The sequence below is a fragment of the Cygnus olor genome, chromosome 1 (assembly GCF_009769625.2).
Source record: "Cygnus olor isolate bCygOlo1 chromosome 1, bCygOlo1.pri.v2, whole genome shotgun sequence".
Classification (NCBI taxonomy): Eukaryota; Metazoa; Chordata; class Aves; order Anseriformes; family Anatidae; genus Cygnus; species Cygnus olor.
Window position 1 is genome coordinate 66,978,405 of NC_049169.1, and position 24,484 is coordinate 67,002,888.

General features: G+C 40.1%; 1 protein-coding gene across 46 annotated transcripts in view; it reads left to right on the forward strand.

Moving 5' to 3' along the window:
• The window catches only part of CALD1 (caldesmon 1), a 194,219-nt gene that overhangs the window by 150,124 nt on the left and 19,611 nt on the right, over nucleotides 1-24,484 (forward strand). For 17 of the 46 annotated variants that reach the window (XM_040563388.1, XM_040563443.1, XM_040563407.1 and 14 more), the window contains 3 exons: nucleotides 12,050-12,196; nucleotides 13,884-14,283; nucleotides 20,590-20,735. In XM_040563388.1, the coding sequence (XP_040419322.1) occupies nucleotides 12,050-12,196; nucleotides 13,884-14,283; nucleotides 20,590-20,735 (693 nt within the window). Of the gene's footprint in view, nucleotides 1-12,049; nucleotides 12,197-13,883; nucleotides 14,956-15,603; nucleotides 15,685-20,589; nucleotides 20,736-24,484 lie in introns of all 46 variants that reach the window. The other 29 variants (XM_040563282.1, XM_040563229.1, XM_040563262.1 and 26 more) reach the window with 2 other exon arrangements.

A 24,484-nucleotide genomic window follows, 5' to 3' on the forward strand; every position in this document is an offset into this window, starting at 1 on the left:
GATGGAATTCGGCATGGCGCAGCTGTCAGAGATGGGCCTGGGAGGAAGGAGTCAGCATACCTGCATCAAGTGCCTTTGGAAGCTGCTGGAAAAGCTCCTGGTAACTTCTACAGGACTTGGACCATGCCTGAAGTAGCGCAGCCAAAGCGAGAATCTTATCTGCTGCATGGTTTAGGCTGAAACAAGTACATTCCTTTATGTCCCTGTTTTTCCATTCCATAAACTACTATTATAGTAATAATAATACCTGGCATGCGGAAGCCAAAAGGGGTTGTGAGGTTTAATTAACATTTGTGAAGCACATTGAGATCTTTTGGTGGAAAGAACTTAGTGAGTGCCAAGTGTTAATAATGACAGTGAGGGGAAAATAGCCATCAGTCTGTGCTCACTCCAAGAATGTAATGGTTTATCCCAGAAGCCTTGGCTTAAACATTTTTGTTTGTGTTTAATGATGATTTTTTTCAATTATTCTTTCCTCAAAAATGTCAGTTCAGTCTTTAAGAAGCCCATGCTTCTTGGTGATGAAATCTTAGCTTCTCTTGTCCCCTCACCTTCGGAATTGGGCTCTCTTTCACCTCCACTCACAGTCTGTTCCATCTCTCTCTCTTTCCATGGCAGCCCTTTGCCATCCTCTACCTGGGCTGCCCACCTTCTCTTAATTTCCTTCTCCTCTTAGGAGACTTGTCTCGTCTTGTCTCCACTTTGCTCCTTCACTTTTGCTGTCCTGGACTTCCCTGCCATTTCTTTTAGTTATATAATGAAATGCAGGTAAAAGAAAGTGCATGTTGCATGACACCTGAGCAATGGTTTTTGGGCCAGTGCTTTGATTGTGGGGTGCTGGGGCAAGGAAAATCATAATACAAAATCATGCCGTGCTCTCTGGTGAGGGCACAATCCTTGCTATCTGGGAGCAACCCAGTGCCCATAGGCCCAGGCCAGGTTGGTGCTGCACCCAGGTGCCAGTGGCGGAGGAGCATGAAGGTTGCTGTCTGTTGGACAGGCTGGGACAAGGACTGAAAGCCAGGGTTTGTGTGACGAACATGAAGCAGTGAAGGGGCTGCAAAGGATGGCTGGTTGGCAGTGGAAGAGCTGCCAGAGACCTAACAGGACCTGATCGATAACTTGCTCTGAATGTGTAGCTGGCAGTGCCACTCATCTCCCCCCGCTCATGCAGAGCTCCTCTGCTTGGGGCTGTTTCAGCATAAAGCATTTTGCAATAGCTATTACAGACCAGCTCCGCATGTGGAACTGCTGTTCCATAATAATAATAATAATAAAGCATATCATAATAGTTGCTGTGATTTGGAAACATGCTATATATCGTGGAAAAAGCCCCTTATACTGGCACAGTATGTCTGTGGTGTAGTTTCTGTGAGTTAGGTACATTCTTGTGCCTTGAAGAGCTGTATGTGTCCCATTGGAAGTCTACAGACCATGGGCACTTTCAGGGCAAGCAAATTGTCATTTTCTTTAGTTTCCTAGTTTTTATCTGAGTGTTTCCTGTGAATAACTCATGCTGTAGCTAATTTGTTAGTGAATATTTGAAATGGAAGATGTTTTTGTTGGACTCTAGAGTTCCATGAATTTTATTTAATTTTTTTACCCTTTTTGAAGCACCATGGTGGCTTGATTCATATTTCTAGGGTGATTGATCAGTGCTCATGAATTCATAGTCAGCTTTCTGCAGGCTTTCTCCAATATTTTACACTGAGTTGTTTGCTAGTTTCTTATAAGTAAATTCTCCTGGAAAAAGGATCGCAGTGGAGCAATGTAAGGGGAAACAGGCAGATCTAAGGGAAAGCTAATTGAAAAGATAAAGCCAGAGTATTTTGTAGTGTTTATGAGGGTATAGTTGCAATGGCTGTATGTCAAATTTCCAGCTGTTTAAATTGTGCAGTGCTATTATATGATGTCTGCAAATCATTGTGATGTTAGTGTGCTGTTCAAAGTGCCGTACGTGACCTTGCATATGTGTACAGGCCTGTTTTATGGAAGGGTTTTTTTACCTTTCATGAAGGTGAAAGACACATCAGGATTACCTTTCAGAGAGATGCATGGAATATATCTGCCCCTAATCCTGTTAGCAAATGACAGGATCTGCACTCATAATTCCTCCGCTGTCTCACTGAAAATGTTTCCTAATCACCTTGACTGTTGACAGTAGGTTTCTTAAACACCTGAGAAAGAGACAGATACTTGTCCATGTTAAAAGTGAACAGTCATGAATTTCCCTTGAAACCAAATCCGCACCTGCACAGCATCCACGGGTTTTGTGTGTGGGGAATTGGTACTAGAAAACTTTGAGACATCTGAGTTTCATTTTTTTTTTTCCTGTTCACCATATGGTGTAGCAATGAATGTATTTGTAATGCTGTATCCCCCCTGAAGTGGTTTATTTCAGTTAGCACAAGGCTTTGCAGCCCGTTCTGTTTTGGTGCGTGTTCTTTTCTTGCATTTCGACTACCTTCCTGTTTGCAGCATTTATTTCAATATTTAGTCTGCTGCGGTATGTTAAGGCTGTGTCCTACTCTTACATATTTTGTGTCAGGAAGAGTGGATGAACAAAAAGATTATTCTGTGATTATATGAATGATTATCTGGTAAAATTATTTTTCCAGGCTCCCTATGTGCAAATATATGCCTTGTACATTGTTTGTGGAGCACTGAGTTTGCTGCACTTCTGAAAGTTACAGCAGACATCTTCAGGGACCTGTCTGGTTCTGAGCAATAGTTAGTTACAATCTTGAATCCCCTGGGAAATATAGAGGAGTTTTGATGCTTCACAGAGCCTGGGCTAATGCTAACACCCTTACTTTTGACAAATCGAGCAATAAAAATAGCGGTGTCTGACCATTTGTAGTCATTTCAGATTACACAACATTTCAGGCAAGGTGATGTGAAGACCAGGTAGTTGTGACCTACTATCCTACAGTGTCCATTTTGCCAGTCATGGTGGAATTTGGCTTTCCAGGCCCTGGCGCAACAGAGGCTGGAGAGACGAGTGAATGGCCCCGTGCTGGATGTTCATGGCAGAGCTGCTCACCCTGTCAGTCCTGGTGTCTGGTCATCTCAGAAGATCAAAAATGTGTTTCTTCTCAACTTTCATGTCTTGTTTTGGCAGGATGAAGGGTGAATGCTGGCAGTTGATTGTGAGTAGGTTGTGCATCATGATGGAGGGTTAGTGTGTGACTGAGATTGGATGGGATGTTTATGAATCCCGTGGTTCTCTATGTTGACTTTTTCAGTGTTTGTCCTTGTATGGTGTTCAACCTGGAGCTAGTACAGGTTGAAATTAAAGAAGCTTTCTATGTCCGAGACCTATCTCTGTGGTCCTGTACTTCCCTTTAAAATGCAGTGCTCTTAAAATGCAGCTACCCTATTAGTTTTTGTGGAGGGAATGAAATGCAAGTGTTGATTTAAGAGGCTCTCAATTTCCTAGTGTGCTGCATTAAACAAGCCTTCAAAGTAGGAAACCAGGGTGAAAAATAGAGGAACAGATGAAACTGAAAGGCAAGGGACTGGGTTTCCAGGTCAGTGATATGTGTCTAACTCACAATCATTCAGTTTCTGCTTTCCTGAAATCATAGCTTCTTTCCTGTTTGCTAATTTGGGAGGATGCAGCATACTGGTTTGGAATTCAAAAATAACACCAGAAGTGTTGTTGTTGTTGTTGTTGCTGTTGTCTGTTTGTTTGTTTGTTTCTGGTTTTAGTTTAAACTTTGTTTACGTTACAAAACATTATCTGCTGCAGTTACAGGGATAAGCAATAGGCTATGCACTGTGCAGAGAACAATGAAAGTGAATTCTCTTTCCAGCCTTCCTCCTTGCCTTTGTCTCTATATTGAAACTTAGTGAAAATATCCCCTTGTTACTGTTGCTACTGGAGCTACACTAGGGTGGAGGCAGCAAGTATTCTGAGCATCATCTTCTGTAAACTGGATTTTAACTCACCTAGCCAAGGTGGTGCTTACAGGGCTTTCTGGAAGATGTGCTTCATGCCATTGCTACCCTCAGAATTCAACCGTTAGGAAGAAACACTAGAATACTGTAAAAAGCCTGACACAAGAAATGCTGCAGTTGCTATTGCACCCAAATCCCAAGTCTAAGAAACCCAACGGCTAAATTCAACTAGAAGATACTTACATCAGTCTAACAAATAAGCTGAATCTATTGCATTTTAACCCCTCTTTATCCTCTAGCTTACCCCATTGAAGTATATCCTTTGGGTGCAGAATTTCTCCCTGTGCTGTATTTCTTTTCCTTGACTTCTTTTGGAGATCTCTGATAGACATTACAGATGATACCACGAATTTTGAAAGGATTCAAATGATTCTTGGAGAAAACACAGAACTTTGTAGTTTGAGCATGACACATTGGAGGCATCAGTTTGTCTAAACGTGACATAAGAAAATGTTGGTTTCACTCCTCAAACCTCTTACATATTTTCTAGAAAGACCATAATTCTCAATATGTAGGGGATCTTTTTAAAGTTACAAATCTTGATGTCTTTCTTCACTTTTAATTCCTTCTGTCTTGAGTAAACCTCTCAATCACATCAGTTAGGGTTTTGTATGCAATGAAATATAAAAGAGGAGGAGTTGGATCTGAACTGTGTATACATTCAGTAAGCTAGCAATTTGAGGTATAAAAGTGCCTTGAAAGCCTTATTGAGTACAGGGGCCCAAAACCACAAGAAAGAAAATTTATGTTTTGGCTTTGTAGCAATTGTGGATTGTATATTCTGGGGTGAGTCCTGTAAGTCCTTACTTATGCCTCAGCTAGGCAAAATGCCCATTATCCTCAACAGTCAGATGCCTGACATTACTGGGTAAGGATGTGGCATAAATAATTTTGAATTTTATATGCAATAAAGCACTAGAAACTGGAGGTGGTGGCAGCAAGCAGAAAGCAATTTGCTATAGAGTCAACAAATACCACACCATCCACAGTGGTATGAACAGCAACTGTGTTTTTCTCCTTTTTTTTTTTTTTTTTAAATCTGAAAAAGTAAACTTGTTTTGTACACTTCTTTGTGTGTTTGTCATCTACCAGGAGACAGGTTTCTGGGTGAATTCCACTAAACTTCAAGAAAAGCAGTAAAAAAGCAATAGTTATCAGCTAGAAGGACCTTGGCCAATTACTATTTTCTACTCATCTGCTTATTTATTTATATTTCTTTTCATGTGAAAATTCTGAATTAAAACAGGTTAAATATACTGGACTGCTTACTGACTGGTCAATGTCAAATCTATCATGGATGAAGTATAACTGCAAAGTATTACAGACTTCACATATTGAGAGAATTACATGCTTTTCCCTGGGACATTTCCAGCAAGCGCTTTTATCTAAATATAATATATGTTGGAGGCAAATTTGACATTGTCTCAGTAGCTGAAGGTTTTTACCCTTCATGTTAACAGCCCTGCATGCAATTTATGCTGAGGTACTCACAGGCAATTTACCAGAGTTATTTGGATGCGGTCGGAGAATCTGCTTGCATTTCATATTATGAAACAGATCATCAGTTTTCAGCCATGAGGAAAAAAAAAAAAAAAGGCGAGTGCATGAGTCATTCTGCCTTTGTGCAGAACCATGCAGTGATGTTACAGACTGGCTCAAAGCTACAAGGCCCAAAGGCCCAGGTTTTAGGGCTTGAATCTAAAACCAAAGCAGCAGTCTTATCACAAACAGAAGGCTGCAAGAAATGAGGCAGGGCAAAGAAAATCCTGGGCTGCTACTGAACTGGAATGTACATTTTCAGCAGAACCCAGTAGTTTGTGAAGCCAGAATCTGTGCTAAAGGCTTCAATGCTATCTTCAGCAATGAAATAAGTTCCCTGTCTACTTTTGGCATGAATTACTTGGTAAAAAACAAGTATTTTTCTAATCAATATGGAGTCATTTTCACTGGTTGTTATTGGCTTGCATATCACTGTTTATGCTTTTTTCTTCTATGGGGGTTGCTTTCTAGTTAGTTTTTTAAGAATCAGACTGTTAAAGGGAGCAGTGTACCTACTCTTTCCTTACCTGTGAACAAAACTAAATGTCAAAAACATCAGGATGAAAGAAACTGCAAAGAAGAGTATATGGAAACTGGACCTCTCAGGAGACCATTTCTTTCCCATATTTAGCTCTTTTGTCATGCAAACAAAATAACGATCTCACAGTCAGATCGTTAACCAACATAAATGATCTGAAGATTTTGCACAGATTAAGAAAAATTGTATTTGTCGAAATACACATTGTTCTATGTTTTACATATTTTAGATCAAGGTTTAAAGTAAGAGAAGGGAGGCTTCTAAAGGTATGATAGGAAATTAAGGATGCCAGATTCAGCAGAAAGAACATCCTTCTCCTAACCCACAGAACAGGTGGTTACCCAGCAGAAAATAGTAATAATAATGATAATCCTTTGGAGCTATGAAAAATAAGAAGGGATACTAGAAGGCCTTAGTATGAAAATGGTGTAAATGAGAAGGGACTACATTGAAAGGTGTATCAATCTGTTTTTCACAAAGAACCATGTGGATATGTTTTCTGGATAATTTGCCAAGTCAGTAGTATTGGCTGTGTAGTTCTGGAGAATGTGTGGGTGAAAAGAGTAAAAGTATTTGTGAGACAGAGATGAATTGTGAACTGAATGAGAAGTCACATACTTTCTGTAAATGGAACTCTTTAAGTCCAGCAGGAGCCACAGTATCATCTAGTCTGACTTTCCATACGTAACAGATAATGGAAATTTACCAAGTTGTGTCTTTAGTGAGCCCAAGAATTGGTATTTTACTGTAGTGTAATGTCCAAAAAGGCATTCATTTTAAGATGGATATTCCATCATTTCTTGTATATTTAAGCAACCTCACTGTTAAAAACATATGCTTCATTTCCCGTTTTAATTTGTCTGGGTTTAATTTCCAGCCATTGGTTAATTTTATCCATTTGTCTCTTCTACATTCAATGTGAAAAAAATGGTGCATGTCAAATCAAGAAATATGTGAAAAATATGGGTGTTAATAACAGCATTCATGCACAGCATTGGACTGAGAACTGTGGTGGCATGTCTGCATGTCTCCATCATAATCCCCTGTTTTCACTCACTACATCTTTTTGAAACATGAGCATTTTGGACTGAAATTCTGCTTGTTCCATCATAAAAATGAATCTTCTTGAGCAGGTCTGAGCAGAATACTGGCAGCTGTCCTTGAATTATAGAGGAATGATTAGAAGAAATAGTTTTCTCGACAATTCTGCCCTCCCCAACCCCCCTCCCCCCCCCCTCCCCCCCCATGCACCACATTTTTAGATGCGACTTGAATGAAATACAGCTGGCATTTGACATGCAAAGCTTGACAGAGATGTAATGCTCTGAAAGCATGTGCATTTGTTGTATTTTGGAGGTGAAGATTGATTGCTTTTTTATTTTCACATTTTGAGGTGTGCCTACCATAACACAAATTAAGTGAACAATAAAAAAAAAATGAAAACATGCAATCATAAATAAAACTTGACCAAATATTGATAGTGACTCAACGAGCACTCTTCAGTGGGTTTTATAATGGAGCCCATCCTTTCCCTCTCACCCCACCCATCCTTTTAGGAATAGAATGATACAGATAGGCTTTCTAAGAGTGCAGAAGGCAAACAAATGCAGCTTGTATAGACTGAGTCTGGCAGTGAAATTTGTCATCAAGGACATTTTACTGATGTACTCCCTCTGCCATCAATTAGGAGATATGCAAGTACGAAGATGTCACTTCAACTTCTGTGGTGTTAGGTAATGAAGGGTGAAGTTATAAAGTCAGGTTGCAAGTGGAGGTGCAGTAGTTTCATTTGGGATGAATTATCTTACTTCTTGGGCAGAGAAAATCAATCTGTAGTATATGTACAGTGAAACCCATAAAGGCTTCCAAGAAGGTATGCGGGAAAGAGCTTGCTGAATAGGTATGGTTGCCTCTAACTGAGGGATGTGTTGGCAGCCAGTTCCATGAATGCAAGATGTTTTTTGCACTTAGGAGAGGGAGGACAGATCAGCATCTGAGTGAATCATGGGGGAAAGAAGAGACAGACCTGAACTATTTGAGTTAAAAATCTACACCCAGAGGCTTTTGTTCTATTTGGAATTTCTCCCCCCATATTTCTGACACACCTAAGGTAGAGTCAGAGCTCAGATCCAGAGCTCTTCTTTCTCCCTGCCTCATCTTGAATGGAGTAGTCTGATCCAGCTTAAATTAGTGTTTTGTTGTTTTTATTCTTTTTTATTATTATTATTATTATTATTTTTAAATTATTATTATTTATTTTACACCATTATGAAAAATGAAAAAGATTCATCAGGTTTAACTTATGACTCATTGAGGGCAGGTAGTGTTACGATGTGTTAAGTTTTTCTTCTGTCAGTATACCTGTTGTTTAGAATAGGGACCAGATCTTCCCCTATCTTTATAAAATGCCTACTATAGCAAGCTCTTGGGCTTGATCAGGAAATTTCAATGCTGTCATAATTCAGACAACAACAATAATGTAGTACTACTGGCAAGAAATTCTAAAACCAAAGTGCCTCAGATAATGTTGTTGCACATAGATGTGTTGCCCAGTCTCCTGTACTTGAGTTGTGCTGCATGTGAAGTACAATAGATTTGGCACTACTGCTTTACCAGAATGGCTTATCAATAACGCCTGCAGGTTACACTGCCTCTTCTCATGTCAGAAACGTAGAGGGGTAAAAGGAGATGCAGCCAACACTGCTATTTTTTCTTTTCCATTTAAATGTCATTTAAATCAAGTTATCTTTGGTAACAAGGTGTAGTCATCTTCATCTGAATATTTAATAAGAGGTGTCACGTATCAGAAGGCTTGTCATATCTCTTTGAGATCATGCTGCTCTCTCATTGCCTGAGATAGCTGGAACAGCTCACTGTAGAGAGAAGCTAGTCTGCAAAGGCTTTGAACAGTTATGAAGAAGGTGACAAATGGAAGCAAGGTTAGTTTAATTTAGTTGTGGGGTGTGCATGCATGCTAGGCAACAAAGCTGTTCTACAAGGGTGGAGGAACACCACAAGCTAGCATGGATCAGTGGATTTACATCTGCCTGATGCACAGTGCTGTAGTCTCAGCTTCATACTTTCTTACTTGCTTATTCGTGGTCTAAAGAATGTCAAAAGATGCAGACAGGTGGAGGAAGAGCTCCAAGATTGATTTTGCTTGTGATGTGAAGTTATCGAGAGCTGTAACAGTAGGAGAGGGAGCCTCAGTCTTATTTTGATCTAGAATGTATGGTGAAGGGTACAAGAATTTATATGACTGCCTGTGTCTTGTTTTACTTTCTATGTGAAATTAGCTTGACACCCTAAGCAGCAGAGGAGGAGAAGGCTACTTAGATAATTAAGGAAAAGAGAGTGATGTGCCAGCTGAGTTTGGATGAATGACCTCAGTGTGTGAGGACTGAGAGAACAGTGAGAAGAACACCATCATCAGAAGAGTGTGCTTTTCATGGGCAGAAATGGCAGTTGTCTAGCTTGCACCATCTTTCCTGTGACTGACTTTCTCATGCAAAGTCCGTGGCAGTTAAGGTGACTATGCCGAATCTCTTCATAAATGCTCGTGTTATCAGTTTGCTCCCAGCATGCTTGTTAGCCTGTTAATTGACATACCCATCCTCAGCCTGCACTTTCAGCTTGTTTTACTGTCAGTCTGTGGTGGCTCCTCAGGTCCACTCTAGCAAAGCTTGCATTTCTGAGGCAAGCAAAACAGCCCACAGATGTATAGTCTGGGAAGTGGTTTCAACATAATTTTAGTGAAAATATGATACAGATCTATAAAATGTTGCTACTAGTTGTTGATATCACTGTTTCCAGGTTACTGAAGATGCTTCATGCATCGATGCTGGTGAACAGAATTGAATGCTTAAGGTCATCCTCATGGGTGGAGTTTACATCTGGCGTACTTGCTTGCTGTAGGGAAATACTGCGATATGCCATGAGGCAGTGTATGTACTTAAAAGGATATTGAGAGGGATTGCCAGCTTTCTTAACAGATGATCTATGTGATGTGTCCAAAGACAGGAAATACGTATCTGCTTTCATGTGACTTATTTAATGGGTACCATTTGGTGGGAGTTTTTTGCTTAGAGTGTCTTTTCTTTCCTTTTTTAGTTTTCTGAGGAACTGGTGGTTTCAAAAAGGCATTTTAAAGAGGTCTTTAAAAGCGGTTGTTCTCCTCGCTGTCTAGGAGGGTTCTGTGTGGGAGCAGAGAGTAGGATAAACTACTTCGTCCTGTTGTGGTCTTACTGCAAAGACAGCGCCTGAGCTATAGACACTGGGAATTGACTCAGCCATGGCCATTATCCAGCTGCCACAGGCTAGGAGCAAAGGTCCTATGCCCTTATATTTGCAGTTCAGACCTAAAAAGATGATAGGCTTCTTGCAGCCAGAATGTGTTGCTAACAAATGGTCCTTCTGTGGTCACTTTGCCAATGCAGTTTTATTCAAGTCTTTTTCCTCTGAAAATTAAAGACCTCATTGGTTTATTATTATATTGTATGTGCTTTCTGTTCTAGACCTTAATGAAATGTTGACCCCCCTTTAAATTGCTTACAAATGACAGAAAGCATTTTTCCTTGTCTTCCCAGCTTCATCTCTTTTAATTCTTCTCCTCCCTTTCTTCCCATTCCCACTACTGTGATCCTTCATAGCCATGCTGCTCATGGTTTTCACCTTCTTTAAGAGGAGCTCTTTTGTACAAAGAGAGAATTTACAAGCTCTTGAAGTGCAGCATGAAAATAACAAATGAAATCCTTCAGTGTGCTAAGGCCAAGAAAAGTTGCACAGGATGAAGATGCTGTTCAAGGTCTGGCAAGTGGCTTGGCCATGTTGGGGTTTTAACTTCCATTTTTAATGTTTAAAGCAAAAAATAGGTTAATTGAATCTCTGCTGAATTTATACTTCTCTCAGCAAAGGAAAAGTGGTACCAGAACAAGGCAATTGGAGAGGCTTGGACCTAAAGGGTCCGATTCATGACTAAATCAAAATATTTTCATTTACTTTTAATGCTAAAGTATTATTTGAATCACAGGCTTTAGCTGTGCTTGTTTTGACTCTGTGCAGCTATTTTTTCTGTATGTGCATTGCTGTACAGCTAGCTTAAACAGATGACTACAAAAGAAAGGGTGATTTCTTAACCATCACTTATCTCAGACCACTACTGGCAACAAAGTGAATGAATGCTCTGATTGGGTCTGGCACATTAGCTTCCTATTTTGCTTTTCTTATACAAAAAGATAACAGGAATGCAGGCCTTTTGCTTTATCTCACACAGTAATAGTGCACCTCAGCAAAGATTTGAATGGACCTCTGGATTATTAGGATTGTAATGTCTTGCTTTCTTTTTCAAGTAGGAAGAAACTAATTGTAATCATCTGTTGGGTTAGATGAACACAATGGGTTCTCAGCTGTAGACTTTCATCACAGCGGAGATCTTGTATGATTTGGCCTGGCAGGGCTCTGGGCTCACAAAAGTTTTGTAGGTGTCAGATGTTTGGCACTCAGAACCAAACACTGAAAGCCATCGTCATACTTGCATTTCTCTGCTTTCCAGTCTTTCGGATCTAGAATGCTGTCAACATTTAAAGCGAGTTATATTTAGAGGGGGCTAATGAAAAGCTGCTTAGCTAAGTCCAATTTCAGTTATGTGGGCTTGAGCAATAGTCTGGTCAAGTGCTGTTTCTGGCAGGATCCTGATGCAGTCCAGCAGGATATCTGCTTAACTTCTGAGCTGGGGTTTCATGGTCTTGGTATTTTCTAGGAGCAAACTGACAATGTGGTATGGCTGCTGCCTTCGCTACTACCATTTTGTAATTTTCATTTTTGGAAAAGAAAACAGGACCAAATTTTGAAATGATGCATCTCAACTTGACAGCTTATTTTCTAAACACCACATGGAGCAGCCACTGCAGTCATGCTTACTGTGCTGTGGTCAGCTGCTTTTTATCATTTTCAGTTATACTGTCCTCCATGCGACAGCCTCTTTATTTCCTTCTCCTTAATGCTCTGTGGCAGGCTGTCCTACCAGAGAAATGATGATGATGATGAAGAAGCCGCCAGAGAACGTCGCCGACGGGCTCGACAGGAGAGGCTGCGGCAAAAGGAAGAAGAAGATCTATCAGGGGATGTAACAGAGAAATCAGAAGTTAATGCTCAGAACAGGTAAATGTTTGATGTTTACTGATGAGTCAGCTGTACTTTTTGTTTGGAGGAGGGATGTATTTTGAAAGGGTCAGCCATGCTACTTCAATTTTAAGCACCAGGTTTGGCCATCTTTGCTCTGAGGAGGACCTAACGCTGTGAGGAGTGCCACTGGCTGTGTCAACACAGTGGGGAGGGAGCATCACTGAGGCTAGGTTTGAGGCCATACTCATCACCCATTCCCAGAGTGTCCTCAGGCTGTCTATGGGGTAACACAATCACAGCTTAGTGAGGGAAACCCCTCCAGTGCATCAGGCTGCCCCACAAACCTCCTCATAGTACATCTTTTGTCTTAACACTAGATGGACAGACAAGAAAGTGTATGGTCCTGCTTATAGGGGCCATGCTCTCACTGGCAAAAAAGGTATATGGTAGGCACCCAGGCCTTAAGCTGTGGCAGAAATATGCCTGTAAGATTCTGTGTGTAAGCACTAAATACCAGCCCTCATCTGGCACTGTCAGGGTCATGCAGCTGTAAACAACAGAAAAGCTGGTGGGGTGAGGCATCACTTCTCACGAGCTGAGAGGGCAGTGCTGTCCTTCCAGTCTGTCCATTTTCACATATTCATGTCCATTTTTATATATCTGTATTTCATGTTTTCAAATATTCCATTTTCTGTTCAGTTTCACATAACCACAAATAATATATCCATATTTCCAGTAGCCATAACACCGTTGATAGAAGAGACCAGAAATACCATTTGTGATAGCAAACTAACAGATATTGAGCTCAAGTAGCATTCTATTAAATACAAGGAGAGTTGATATAGATAAGTAAATGGCAACATTTCTGACTGCAGGTTAGCTCTTCCTAGTATAAAACAAACAAACAAAACAAAAATACAGTGAGAAAGAGGGAGCAAAACTGCATGTAGGAAAATTAAACATCTGAATTTTGAAGGAGTCAAAAAAGTCTCCAGAGACTGAGAGTGAGATCCAGTCCTGATACCTATAGATGTTGAACAGCATGTCTTAAATTAGGAGCTATGCTCACTCCGTTTTCTATCAGATTCATGTCTCTGTATAGGCAATCACAACCACTCTGCACCCTAAGTTGCCAGGTTATCCCCTTATGGACTGCGTTTTCAGATTTTGTTGCCAAACAGGGGTAGCCACTTTCTTGTTGCTAGAGAACGTCACTGAAGTCAGAAGGTATCTTGCTTGTGCAGCATCTTCAAAAATTTTGTCTGGGTATAAGACAAAGATTTCTCAAGTATTCCCTCGGCCAAGCTGAAGAGGGCCTTAAAGCTAGCTGAGGTCTTTCAAGTATTCTGCTGCAGGGTGCAGAGTGGGAGGATGAATTTTTCAGAGCTGTTTGTATTTCAGCTGTTCCAAGCATCAGGGCCCAGTCCAGTGCTTACTGAGGTCAGTAAAACTCCTGGGGACTTCAGCGGCTCTTGGAGCTCGCCTGGAAGGGAACCTTTCCAGGCTCTGACATTGTGAAACACCACATTCCTATACATGTAGAAATGCCAAAATTAATCCCCGGAACCATTTGGCTAAATTTTGAATTATGCAACCTGTTGTGTTTTCAAACCATGGAATAATGTTACAGCAAGCTTTTTTATTTTTTTTATTTTTTTTAAGAAACAACTAAGCATACGTTGTTAGAAAGCTTTTTTAATGAGAAGTTGTCACTTTTATGTAGTGTGGCAGAAGATGAAACCAAACGTACAACCACAAGGGGAACAGATGATGAAGCTGCATTGTTGGAGAGACTGGCAAGACGTGAGGAGAGACGCCAAAAACGTCTACAGGAAGCCCTGGAACGTCAAAAGGAATTTGACCCAACGATCACAGATGGGAGTTTGTCAGTGCCCAGCAGGAGAGAAGTAAACAATGTGGAAGAAAATGAGACCACAGGGAAAGAGGAAAAGGTTGAAACACGCCGAGGACGCTATGAGACTGAGGAAACGGAAACGGTTACCAAGTCATACCAAAGGAACAACTGGAGGCAAGATGGAGAAGAAGATGAAAAAAAAGAAGAAAAAGACAAGGAGGAGGCACAGGAGGACAAACCAAAGGAGGTACCCATAGAGGAAAATCAGGTAGATGTGGCAAAATCCACAGATAAAGAAGAGGTAGTAGAAACAAAAACTCTAGCTGTAAATGCAGAGGAACACCAAGCAGAGAATGACACAAATGCCGTGCAGGAAGGGGAGCAGAGTATAACTGATGCTGTAGATAAAGAGAAGGAAAAGGCTGAAGAAGAAAGGGAAAAACTTGAGGCAGAAGAAAGGGAGAGGTTAAAAGCAGAAGAAGAAAAGAAGGCAGCTGAAGAAAAACAGAAAGCAGAGGAGGAAAAGAGAGCAGCTGAGGAAAGAGAGAGGGCTAAGGCAGAAGAGGAGAAGAAAGCAGCTGAGGAAAGAGAGAGGGCTAAGGCAGAAGAGGAAAGGAAAGCAGCTGAGGAAAGAGAGAGGGCTAAGGCAGAAGAGGAAAGGAAAGCAGCTGAGGAAAGAGAGAGGGCTAAGGCAGAAGAGGAGAGGAAAGCAGCTGAGGAAAGAGAGAGGGCTAAGGCAGAAGCGGAGAGGAAAGCAGCTGAGGAAAGAGAGAGGGCTAAGGCAGAAGAGGAAAAGAGGGCAGCTGAAGAAAAGGCTAAGCTAGAAGCAGAAAAATTAAAGGAAAAGCAAAAGATGGAAGAAAAGAAAACAGAAGATAAGCAGGTAAAAGAGAAGAAAGTACAAGAGGAAAAACCTCAAGCAGCTTTCCTAAAAAAACAGGTACAGTAAACATTTTGCACCAAAATAAGACACCTGTTGTTTGTGAGAAATGTAATGCAAGAACAAAAATATTGAATTGGAATTTCCTCACAGATCTGTTCCTGCATTTATACAACTAATACCCATGCTGTCTCTTTTTTAAACTAAATTTCCTTATTTCTGCTTATCAATAATGAATTACACAACATGCCTGTCCTCACTCCGTTGTTCAGAGCACACCTTGCATGTTCAGAGCTCTGCATGTTTTTTTTTGCTGCCTTTTTTCTCAGCTGCTATAAGCTGGCCTGCTGCAGTAACACATGAAGTTGAGGCAAACACAACTTGACACAAAATATTATGAACACCTGGTAAACTGTGTGAGGAACCACGTGTGTTAAATGCAATCACAATAAGGGGTTCTGTGCTGGGACATGTGAGCATGATGCTGCACAAGGGAGAAAGCCCAGATGGGGGAATGGAAGCATATGGAGAGGGTGGAGGAAGCATGGCTGCACATGGAGGTGTGGGCACAGCAGCATATGAAAGACGTGGCTGCACACAGGTTTGGTACATGAACACAGTGTGGAGAAACAAAAGTGCAAACAGATGCTCATAGAATGGTGTTTCCATATCTTACTTACAAAAAATATTAAAAACCCACAAACAAAGGAGGAAGACAAAGAGGCTAAAGTGGAAGCTAAAAAGGAAAAGTTACCAGAGAAGCTTCAACCTACCTCCAAAAAAGATCAGGTAACTTACAAACCACTGATTTAGATGTTGTAAGGAAACTTAAGATAAGAAAATAAGTAAGGGACCTATAACTGAAAGTTGTTTGTTCAGCAAAGTACTTAAGCATGTGCCTTACTTCAAGAACATGGGTAATCCTGATGAAATAAATAGGGATGAAGCTATTTATGGTGCTTAACATTAAGTATATGCTTAAGTATTTTGTTCTTTTAGGGCCTTACAACCAAGACCTGTTTGTCTTAGAACAAATACTTCAGTTAAACTCAGGTCAGGCAATAAAACAAGGATGGTTTGCACCTTAGGGATGAATTTTTCAACTAATCATCCTTCCCTGGTTTCCTTCCACTTTACTGTGAACTTTTTCCCTATGACTGAGACCTACTTTTACCATAACAATAACAATAATCTAAGCCCTTTGGCCACCTGAATGCCTTAACTAATGATTTTCCCCCAAACTTCAATGTCCCATGATATAAACTGTGCATACCCAAGATTCTTCTTTTGTTTTAAAGAGAAGTTCTACAAAATTTACTGCATTGCATTTCCACTGTAAACACAGGAGCTGGTGCCATGGTGTTTTACTGTATGGTAAGTAAATAAGATTTGGGAACCATTTACTCTTCAGGTTACAGCTGGCAAACAGGGAGCCAAGCTCCATTTTATGCAGCACCTGAGCTTTTGGGTCAATACAGCAGGTATAAGAATAGCCCCTGATCCTGGTCAGGCATTGGGACTAGTCAGCTTCTTGCAGGTTTGCACCCATTTAGGTTCATCCATCTCCATGTGGCTTAAAGGGAGCCACAGCACAGAGATTTAGTAACAGGCAGCTTGTTGCCTCTGCAGCTGCTTGGGAGCACTGAGGGCTACAGAGGGTATGGTCCAGTGTCCTTAGCTGTAGGAAGGCAGCTTGATTAATTCAGAACATGCTGCAGGAGCTTAGCTTACCCTCAGAGAGAGGTGAGGGCAAATCATGTAACAAGGTTTTATGTCCAGTTACCTGAGTTGATTGTCCATATTTTTAGTAAGGTACAGGAAAAAGCAAGTAAAGTGATGAAGATGGTTAAAAGAAAGGTTTCAAAATCAACAGGGAGAGAGACTGGCAATACTAAAATAACTTAGTCTAGAAAGGGAAAGAGTTAAATGAAACCTGGGACATATGTTAAAATAATGCTTTAGAAAAACGAAATAGTCACTGTACCTGATCACCCTGATTGTGAAACCAGAGGAAGGAACTGTGCAGAAAATAAGGGATGGATTATATTAAAAGCTGTTCGTATGATGGAATCAGCTTGTAATATTCACTGTTGCACACAATCTTTGACTATTACAAGTAAATGTAAAAAGTGGGCTGTAAATGTTTGACCACAAATATTGATTGGGAGGGCTTGACACACAGTCATCCTGCTTATGTTTGTGTGGAGCTCAATCAGCACTCAGTGGTGCTTCTGTCATCCTTTTCAGCCATACCTACAAGGCTGCATTCTTCCAGGAAACTGGAAAGACTTTTGAAAGTAACTTGTAATTTTAGTACATTTTTGGATGCTCAAGGTGAGACAATTTGAGAGAGTACTACTTTTGGTGCAATGCTGAATATGCATCTGCTGAAAGGTAAAACTTTTGCATGTGTATCGAGCTGAACATTCAACATGTTCTGCTCAGGTTTGAAAATCTCAGTTGTTGCTTCTTGGCTCGTGAGGAAAAATTGACAATCTCAGACTCCAAGCAAAGTCAAGATCAGGCACCTATCTCCACTTCTTCCCCCCATGCAAGGATGTATAAATTCAGTGAGGCTATTTCAGACACATATATGGAGTTAAGAGGATAGCATTATGTAGTGAACAAGATCCTGAAGGAACACTTAGCCAGATTTTGCTTCTGTAATTGTGCAACACAAGCACATATCCTTTCTTAATGTGACCAAAATCTGGTCCTCAAAGCTCAGGTTTTGATCAAATTAGCAAACAAAATCTGTCTCCTTCTCTGAACTGCCCCACAATTTTGGGTTCTCAAAACTGGCCTGGAAAGTTCATAAGAACAAGCTTTCTCATGATGTGAGACTTCTGGTATTTCCTGCTTCCAGTTTGGCTAGACGTACCGCAATGGTTGCTTTTCTCATGGTATTTGGGTATAGTCGTTGGCTCTAAATGGATGCCCTAGACCCAGATGCCCACAGCTTTTAAGTCACTAAGAAACAGCCCAAGCAAGGAATAAGATTTGCTAAATGGTCCCAACCTCAGCAACTGATTCATTGTTTTCTGAGAGTGTTCAAGTCCTAGATTTAGAAAACTTGACTCTCGAATATTAATATAAAAGCCTAACAGGAAAGAAGTAGTATGGAGAAAGATTAAAATATAAATAAATTATTTTTTAAATTAGCTAAACATGTTTTTGGTCAGGTTCTGTTTGGACTTGAGGGTCAAGATTTGAGAGACAGTGCAAGCTGTGTTCAGTTCAGGTAATACCACTCATCCACTCCAATCGTAATCAGAGTAGTGCTTTTCACTAAATTCAGTGGAAGCTGAATTCATCTGTAATTCAGGGAAGCACTGAGACAAGGGAAAATAATTTTTCTGTTGCCTTCCTCTGGAATGGGACATAATGGATTCCATTTCTTTGCTAATCAGTCACAGTTTTGGCATTAAAATTAGTAGGAAAATTATTGGACATGAAAGCTGTAAAATGTTTGTGTTATATCTTGTTTTATTATATTTTTGAATAAAGAAGCCAAGCTGCATTAACAGTTTTCTCAAATGCACACATATTACCATAAATCCTACTGCCTTCTGAAATGCTGTTTCCTAACCTATTAATTTTTAAACTATATTGTTTTAATATTAGTTTTCTCAGCAATTTCAATTAAGATGTAAGAGATATGACCTTCCCCAGTGGACTTCAATACATCAGGCAGCTGGAAGATTGGCTTTTTAATGAGACTTAGAAAGGTCTTGATGAAAATCTCGGCAAAGGAAATCCTATGCTCTCAAAATCCCAACACAGACATCCTGGCATTTGAAATCGTACAACAATCAACATCGCGGGTCTCCGTATCACCCTGTCTGGGACTGAAGGTTTAGGAGATTGCCAACAGGCAGCAGAGCATTTTTTTTTTCTTTCTTTCTTTCTTTCTTTCTTTCTTTCTTTCTTTCTTTCTTTCTTTCTTTCTTTCTTTCTTTTTTTTTTTTTTTTTCTGTGAACATGTCACTAGCTAGAATCTTGCCCAGATTTGGGAGCACCCAAAAGACATTACTGTCCAACGGCATTCATTAAACTCAGTGAATAGCACTGGTTGTCTCAGTGCAGCTCCTAGAAAACGGAAAGCCATTCCTTGAGGCAGCTAGCAATAATGGCATTGTTTGCTAGCAGTCACAGCATCACGGCCAAAGAATGCACGGCCATGGAAACTGAACTCCCCTCTTGTCCATCAGGGCAGTGCTGCCAGGTCATAGCTAGAGTCCATTGGCAGGAGCACATGGGGGATGTCTGTGCTGCTGCTGCCTGCTCTTGGGACGGAGCAAGTGTCTCTGTGCATTGTGTCCAGCATTGCTCCCCGGTGTCAAACTTACTTGAGTAGTATAACCACCCAGCACTGACTGGTGGTGTGTGCCACCTCTGCATTGCCTGCTGTTGGCTTTTATTTCTAGGTGCAGTTTGGAATGCTATAAAATCTGTTGTGCTGCAGACAGGGCTGTTATGGTTATGGAAATTATTTTATTTTATTTTTTTAAGATAGCAAATGGGAAGACGATAAGCTTCCAAGTAACAGAAGATTAAATTTTTTTTTTCTTGCTTGCCCACTTCCTCCAATATGATATAGCTGGGAAAAAAAGTTTTTTTGGGGATTTTTTTTTTCCTCTGCTGCTGATGAAAGTTTATTTAGGCTGCTAGTCCAATTCATTTTCTTAGTGGGAATAATTCTGCTTGAGGACAAAGTACTTAAATCAGTCCATATCCTCCACTTCTTATCAGCATCCAGCCATGACTCAGGATGCTGGGATCAGTCTGTCTCTAGTATTGGTAAATACTTCAAGCCCATGACTACAGAGGGATACTGGAGAGTGAAATCCATGCTCTAAATATACTTAATTGCTCTTAAAAATTATGTGGCAAAACTTTTTAAGGACGGGGGGAATTTTTGCTCTAGTGTTTCCAGAGAGAACATCTGCTTCTTCATAGGATTAGATATTCATTACTAGTGTCTGATAACACTATCAATAACTAGCCCCTGGTAGGACTATGCTTTTTATCAGAGTAACTTTTATTCTGATGTAAAGATTGCTTTGTATCTGTGTCATTATTCTTGTAGTATTGAATTATCCACCTGCTGTGACACTGGAAATGCTAGGTCTGGTCTGGTAGCACTCCCTTGCTGTGCTGCAGAATGGTCTGCCTACATCCAAATAGCACGAACTTACCTTATCCAGCTTGGCAATTGGTGAAGGTTATGAACCTGTTGCTTCAATGCTCTAAACCTTGTACCAAGAATGTAACAACAAGCCTAGTCCCAGAGGGTTTGCAGCCTAGGATCTTCATAGGCAACAGGTGAATGATGCTGCAGTGGAAGGGAGGAGGATTGGGGCGCCTGAGGAAGGTGCAGTTGTAGAAAGAAGTGATGTGGTAGCAAAGTCCCATGGCTGCAACAAACTTTCACAAAAGACTGATGATTTTAGATGTTTTCATCTTGAATTCAGGTCAGGCAGGCAGGGTGATGGATGATCACATTTTTGAGCTTTGCAGACTACTTCCTTCATAAAGCACATAAACATTTTGAAGACAGTTACTTAGTTAATCACTAAGATTAGTAAATCACTTGGTTAATACCAAGCAATTTGTGTTCCTTGACTGTTATTTATAATGACTCACTGTGACTTTTCTCCCTCCCCCTCTATGATTTACGGTATCTCTGAGCAGGTAAAAGACAAGGATAAAGAAAAAGCACCCAAGGAGGAAATGAAAAGTGTCTGGGATCGTAAAAAAGGAGTTCCTGAACAAAAGGCACAGAATGGAGAACGTGAACTCACTTCCCCCAAACTTAAATCTACTGAGAATGCTTTTGGGTAAGTTCCAAGTGAGCATGGGGCTTGTTTATGCTAGAGCAGAGCAGGGGGCCTTCTCAGGGGTCTCTCTTTAATGGCCTTGTGGCAGCTGAGGAGAAGACTTAAATGGCATCATCAGTGGAAGCTCTGGTGTTCGCTATGTGGTTAGGTTTGAATTAAGGCTGTTGGCCTGTTTTCTAATGGACTACCATCCCTTTGTTACAGCGACAAAACAAGGTACGGAAAGCAGATGTAAATAGTACCTTGCGCCCTCTGTAGAGATGAGCAGCTATTTTTCTCTGCTGGAGTTTTCCTTCCTTGAGGGACTTTCAATTAGAATTTCATTCTAATAGCTGCACAGAGGCCAGTAATGACCACATTCCAGATTTTGTAGTCTCTAATATTTTTAATCAGATCTCAACCTGAAATAACTCATTTTCCAATTACACATCTGCTTTTAATCAGACTGCATATCAGTATGCAGCACAATTCAATGGGTAACTCTTGAGAACTTCTCTCTTGATTTCAAGGCAAACCTTGAATTTAGTGGCTTCTCTACAAAAGTGATTTTTCAGTTAGATGAAAACCTCTCCTAGCCTATATATATATATATATATATATATATATATATTTGTCTTTTTAAAAGTTGCATTAAGTTAGATTTTTTTTTTCTTTTCAAGGAAACACTGGCCTTATGGCTGTATTGGGAAATTCAGTGAAGATAACAAATTGCTGAGGAAGTTTATTAAAAAGGGATTCTACCTGCTAAAAGGAAGGGAATAAATGAAACAGAGCACAAATTCTTCCTTCTAGCAGAGGAACATGAGTTGGTTAGAAATCATTTTTTTTTCCTTCTGCACATCTCTTCCTCTTTTACATTGGCACAGGCAAAGAAAAGGTTAAACTCTCCAGGCATGTTTAGAAATCCATGTAGGTCAGATGGATTTTGCTGTTATATCTCAGCATTCCCCTAGTGATTCTTCCGGGAAAACCAAACTTTCTCAAAATAAAATGCAGTTCATAAGGCCCTGGAGACACCCTGACCTAAGGTTAAAAGACAGAGGGAGTCAGGCAGCATGGAGATGGGATAGCAGGAAATGGGCCTTGCTCAGAACTGTCCTGCATCATGACTTGGGTCACATCATCAGTAACAAGAGAACGGTTTTCTAAAAATATTTTTGTTGTGTTTTCATTTGTTTCACTTCCTGTGGGAGACAGGCCTTAGTGGCAACATGTAGATCTGTGTTTCCATTCCCTTTTTCCTTCTTCTGTTTTTCTTCCACTCTTTCCCAAGTGTGTGAAGAAGGGTGTTTAACCTAAGGCTTTCTTTGGAACTATCTTCTTGTTTTTACATGAACACATCAGATACTTGTTAGGAAGCATGTAACTTGGCTAACTTTCAATGGTGAGGACTGAGAACAAAATAGGGCAGTGGAAGCTAAAGAAAAATCTTATCTTGTTTTTCCAAGTCAGTCAGAAAATTACAGAAAAAAAAAAAAAAACACCAAAAATATTCTACAGCTTCCCTTTCCCATCTCCCCTCCCACCTACCTTTCTCCCCATTCTTATACAGGACTGAAAAAGTCCTAAATATGAAGTAACACGTTTTTCACATTGTTCTGACATTTTTGGCTCCCACAAACCACTACTTTTCCTTTTCCTCTTTGTCTGAAAGCTTGCAACCAATTTCATTTCTTAGCACCAAAGAGGTACTTATGAAACTATTCCTCCACCCAACATCTCAATACTAATTCCTCAATCTTGACAATAGGGAATGGAGATTCCCAGAATCCGTTGAAAACAGAGGAGTTTGGGAGGTGGAGGAAAATACAGAGAATTACTGCCAGCTTATTGTTTCCTATTTCAGATTATGCAGAGCCAGTAGGGAAAGTCCTGTGTGCTGCAGGAGAATAAAATAAGGTAGAAACTTAAATGATCTTCATTGTAAGGAGTACGAAACAGTCACCTGAGGTCTCCAAACAAAAATATTAAGACTAGATTCTACTTTTGGCTTTTATGAGTTGAAGGTTGAGAGTACTTGTTGATTTCCTTGAGGCCATCTGCACTGAAGTCAGTATAAAGAGTAACCTTTCTTGTGTACTGATATAAAACAGAGCAGTTATTTATTAAGAGAATCAGAGTAACTGGAGTAACTGGTATGTTCTTAGCTCTCTTAATTTTGAGTGCTGAGCATTTGCCCTTGCCAGTGATATTCATTATGTCTATCAAAGGTGACCTCTTCCACCATTTTGTAGATCTGGCTGGGCTGACAACACTGACTTCAGAGGGCAAGAGCAATAAATAAATGAATGAATGAGTGAATGAGGTTCCTGGGATGTTTGTTACAGAGGTTGCAAGCCTGCAATGAAGCAGGAAAGCCTTAGAAAAGACGGATTTCTTCTGGGCTGCACAGGATAGATGAATTGGATCTTTAGAAAAACTTGGTGCCCTATAAGGGTTCCTGGGTTGTTCTGGGTTCTTGTCACCTCTGTGAACTAAATCAGAGGTATTTCAGGGTGGACACCCAAAAGTTTACCTCAAACCTCAAGTTTTGATCCTTGCTTTGTTTTTGAATAGTCCAAATGAAATTTCAAATAAAGTTTCCAATGTTTTCTCACAATGTTTTAGTTAGTTGTATATATATTTTGTATTAAAAAAGCACAAGGGTTCCTTTCTTTAATTAGGTGTCACTATCTGATGCAAGCCTCTATCAGTGACCCCTCACAACAACACGACTTTTATGGTGGAAGGTAACCTTCTGGTTCTACTTTCCTGGGTTAAGTAATTGCACTGCAAAAACACATTCAGGAATAGGACCCAGAGGAAAAAAAAAATAATAAGGATTGTGATCAGGTGATATTTGGGAAATATATGCTATGTACCTAAAACTCTAGATTAGAAAAACAAGTGTGAGTGTCTTAAGGATACATAAATTCACAGATATCTGGGAGGTTTTTTTTTCTTTTTCTTTTTTTCATTAGCTTTACTTTTTGATGTTATATATAGAAAAGACTTCCTAAAACCAAGTAAACACATTGCAAAATAAATGTCAGGTCTTACTACTTTGGTGTTGAACTTTCACAGATGAATTACAACAGGTGAGATGCACGTCACAGGGTCAGTTTGGTTATGCTGGCATTGTTTTTTAATAATACAATTCAAAAATCATGCATTCTACCCTTCTGCAGCTGAGTTTCGTCGCAGTCAGTAAGATCATGTGGGGGCAGAGTAATCTGTGTTAGTAGATCCTATTGCAATATTGAAACCACAGATAATTCAGCTCTGATCCGACAACCCGTTTTATATGGTTAACCCTATGTAGATGACGGATCCATCTGAATGAGGAGTACATTTACAGGACTGGGTGTGATTCACCAGACTGCAAATTTATATCATATTTGTTATTCATGTTGTCGTCTCTAGTCTCATCATCTCTAACATTTATTGTTTTTGTTGGAACACTCGATTTATACCGTCTCATGGCATTAAATTCTGCAACACACTGGTTCAATTAATTAAGTCATTAATATCTAGCTTTTCTAAATGTCAACAGAACAGAGCAGAAAGTTCTTTAAAAAAAGTCAGTAAGTACATTCCTTTTCTGTCCCTTGTCAATAGCACACTGATACCTCTGTCGTACCTATCTCCTTGTCAGCAGTAATACTAAACATGCTCAGGGAGCAGACATTTGACTAAACACTGTTGTGGTAATTGTTTAACTAGGTGATACTATCTGACTCTGTTGAAAGTATGCACTTCACCTATACAAA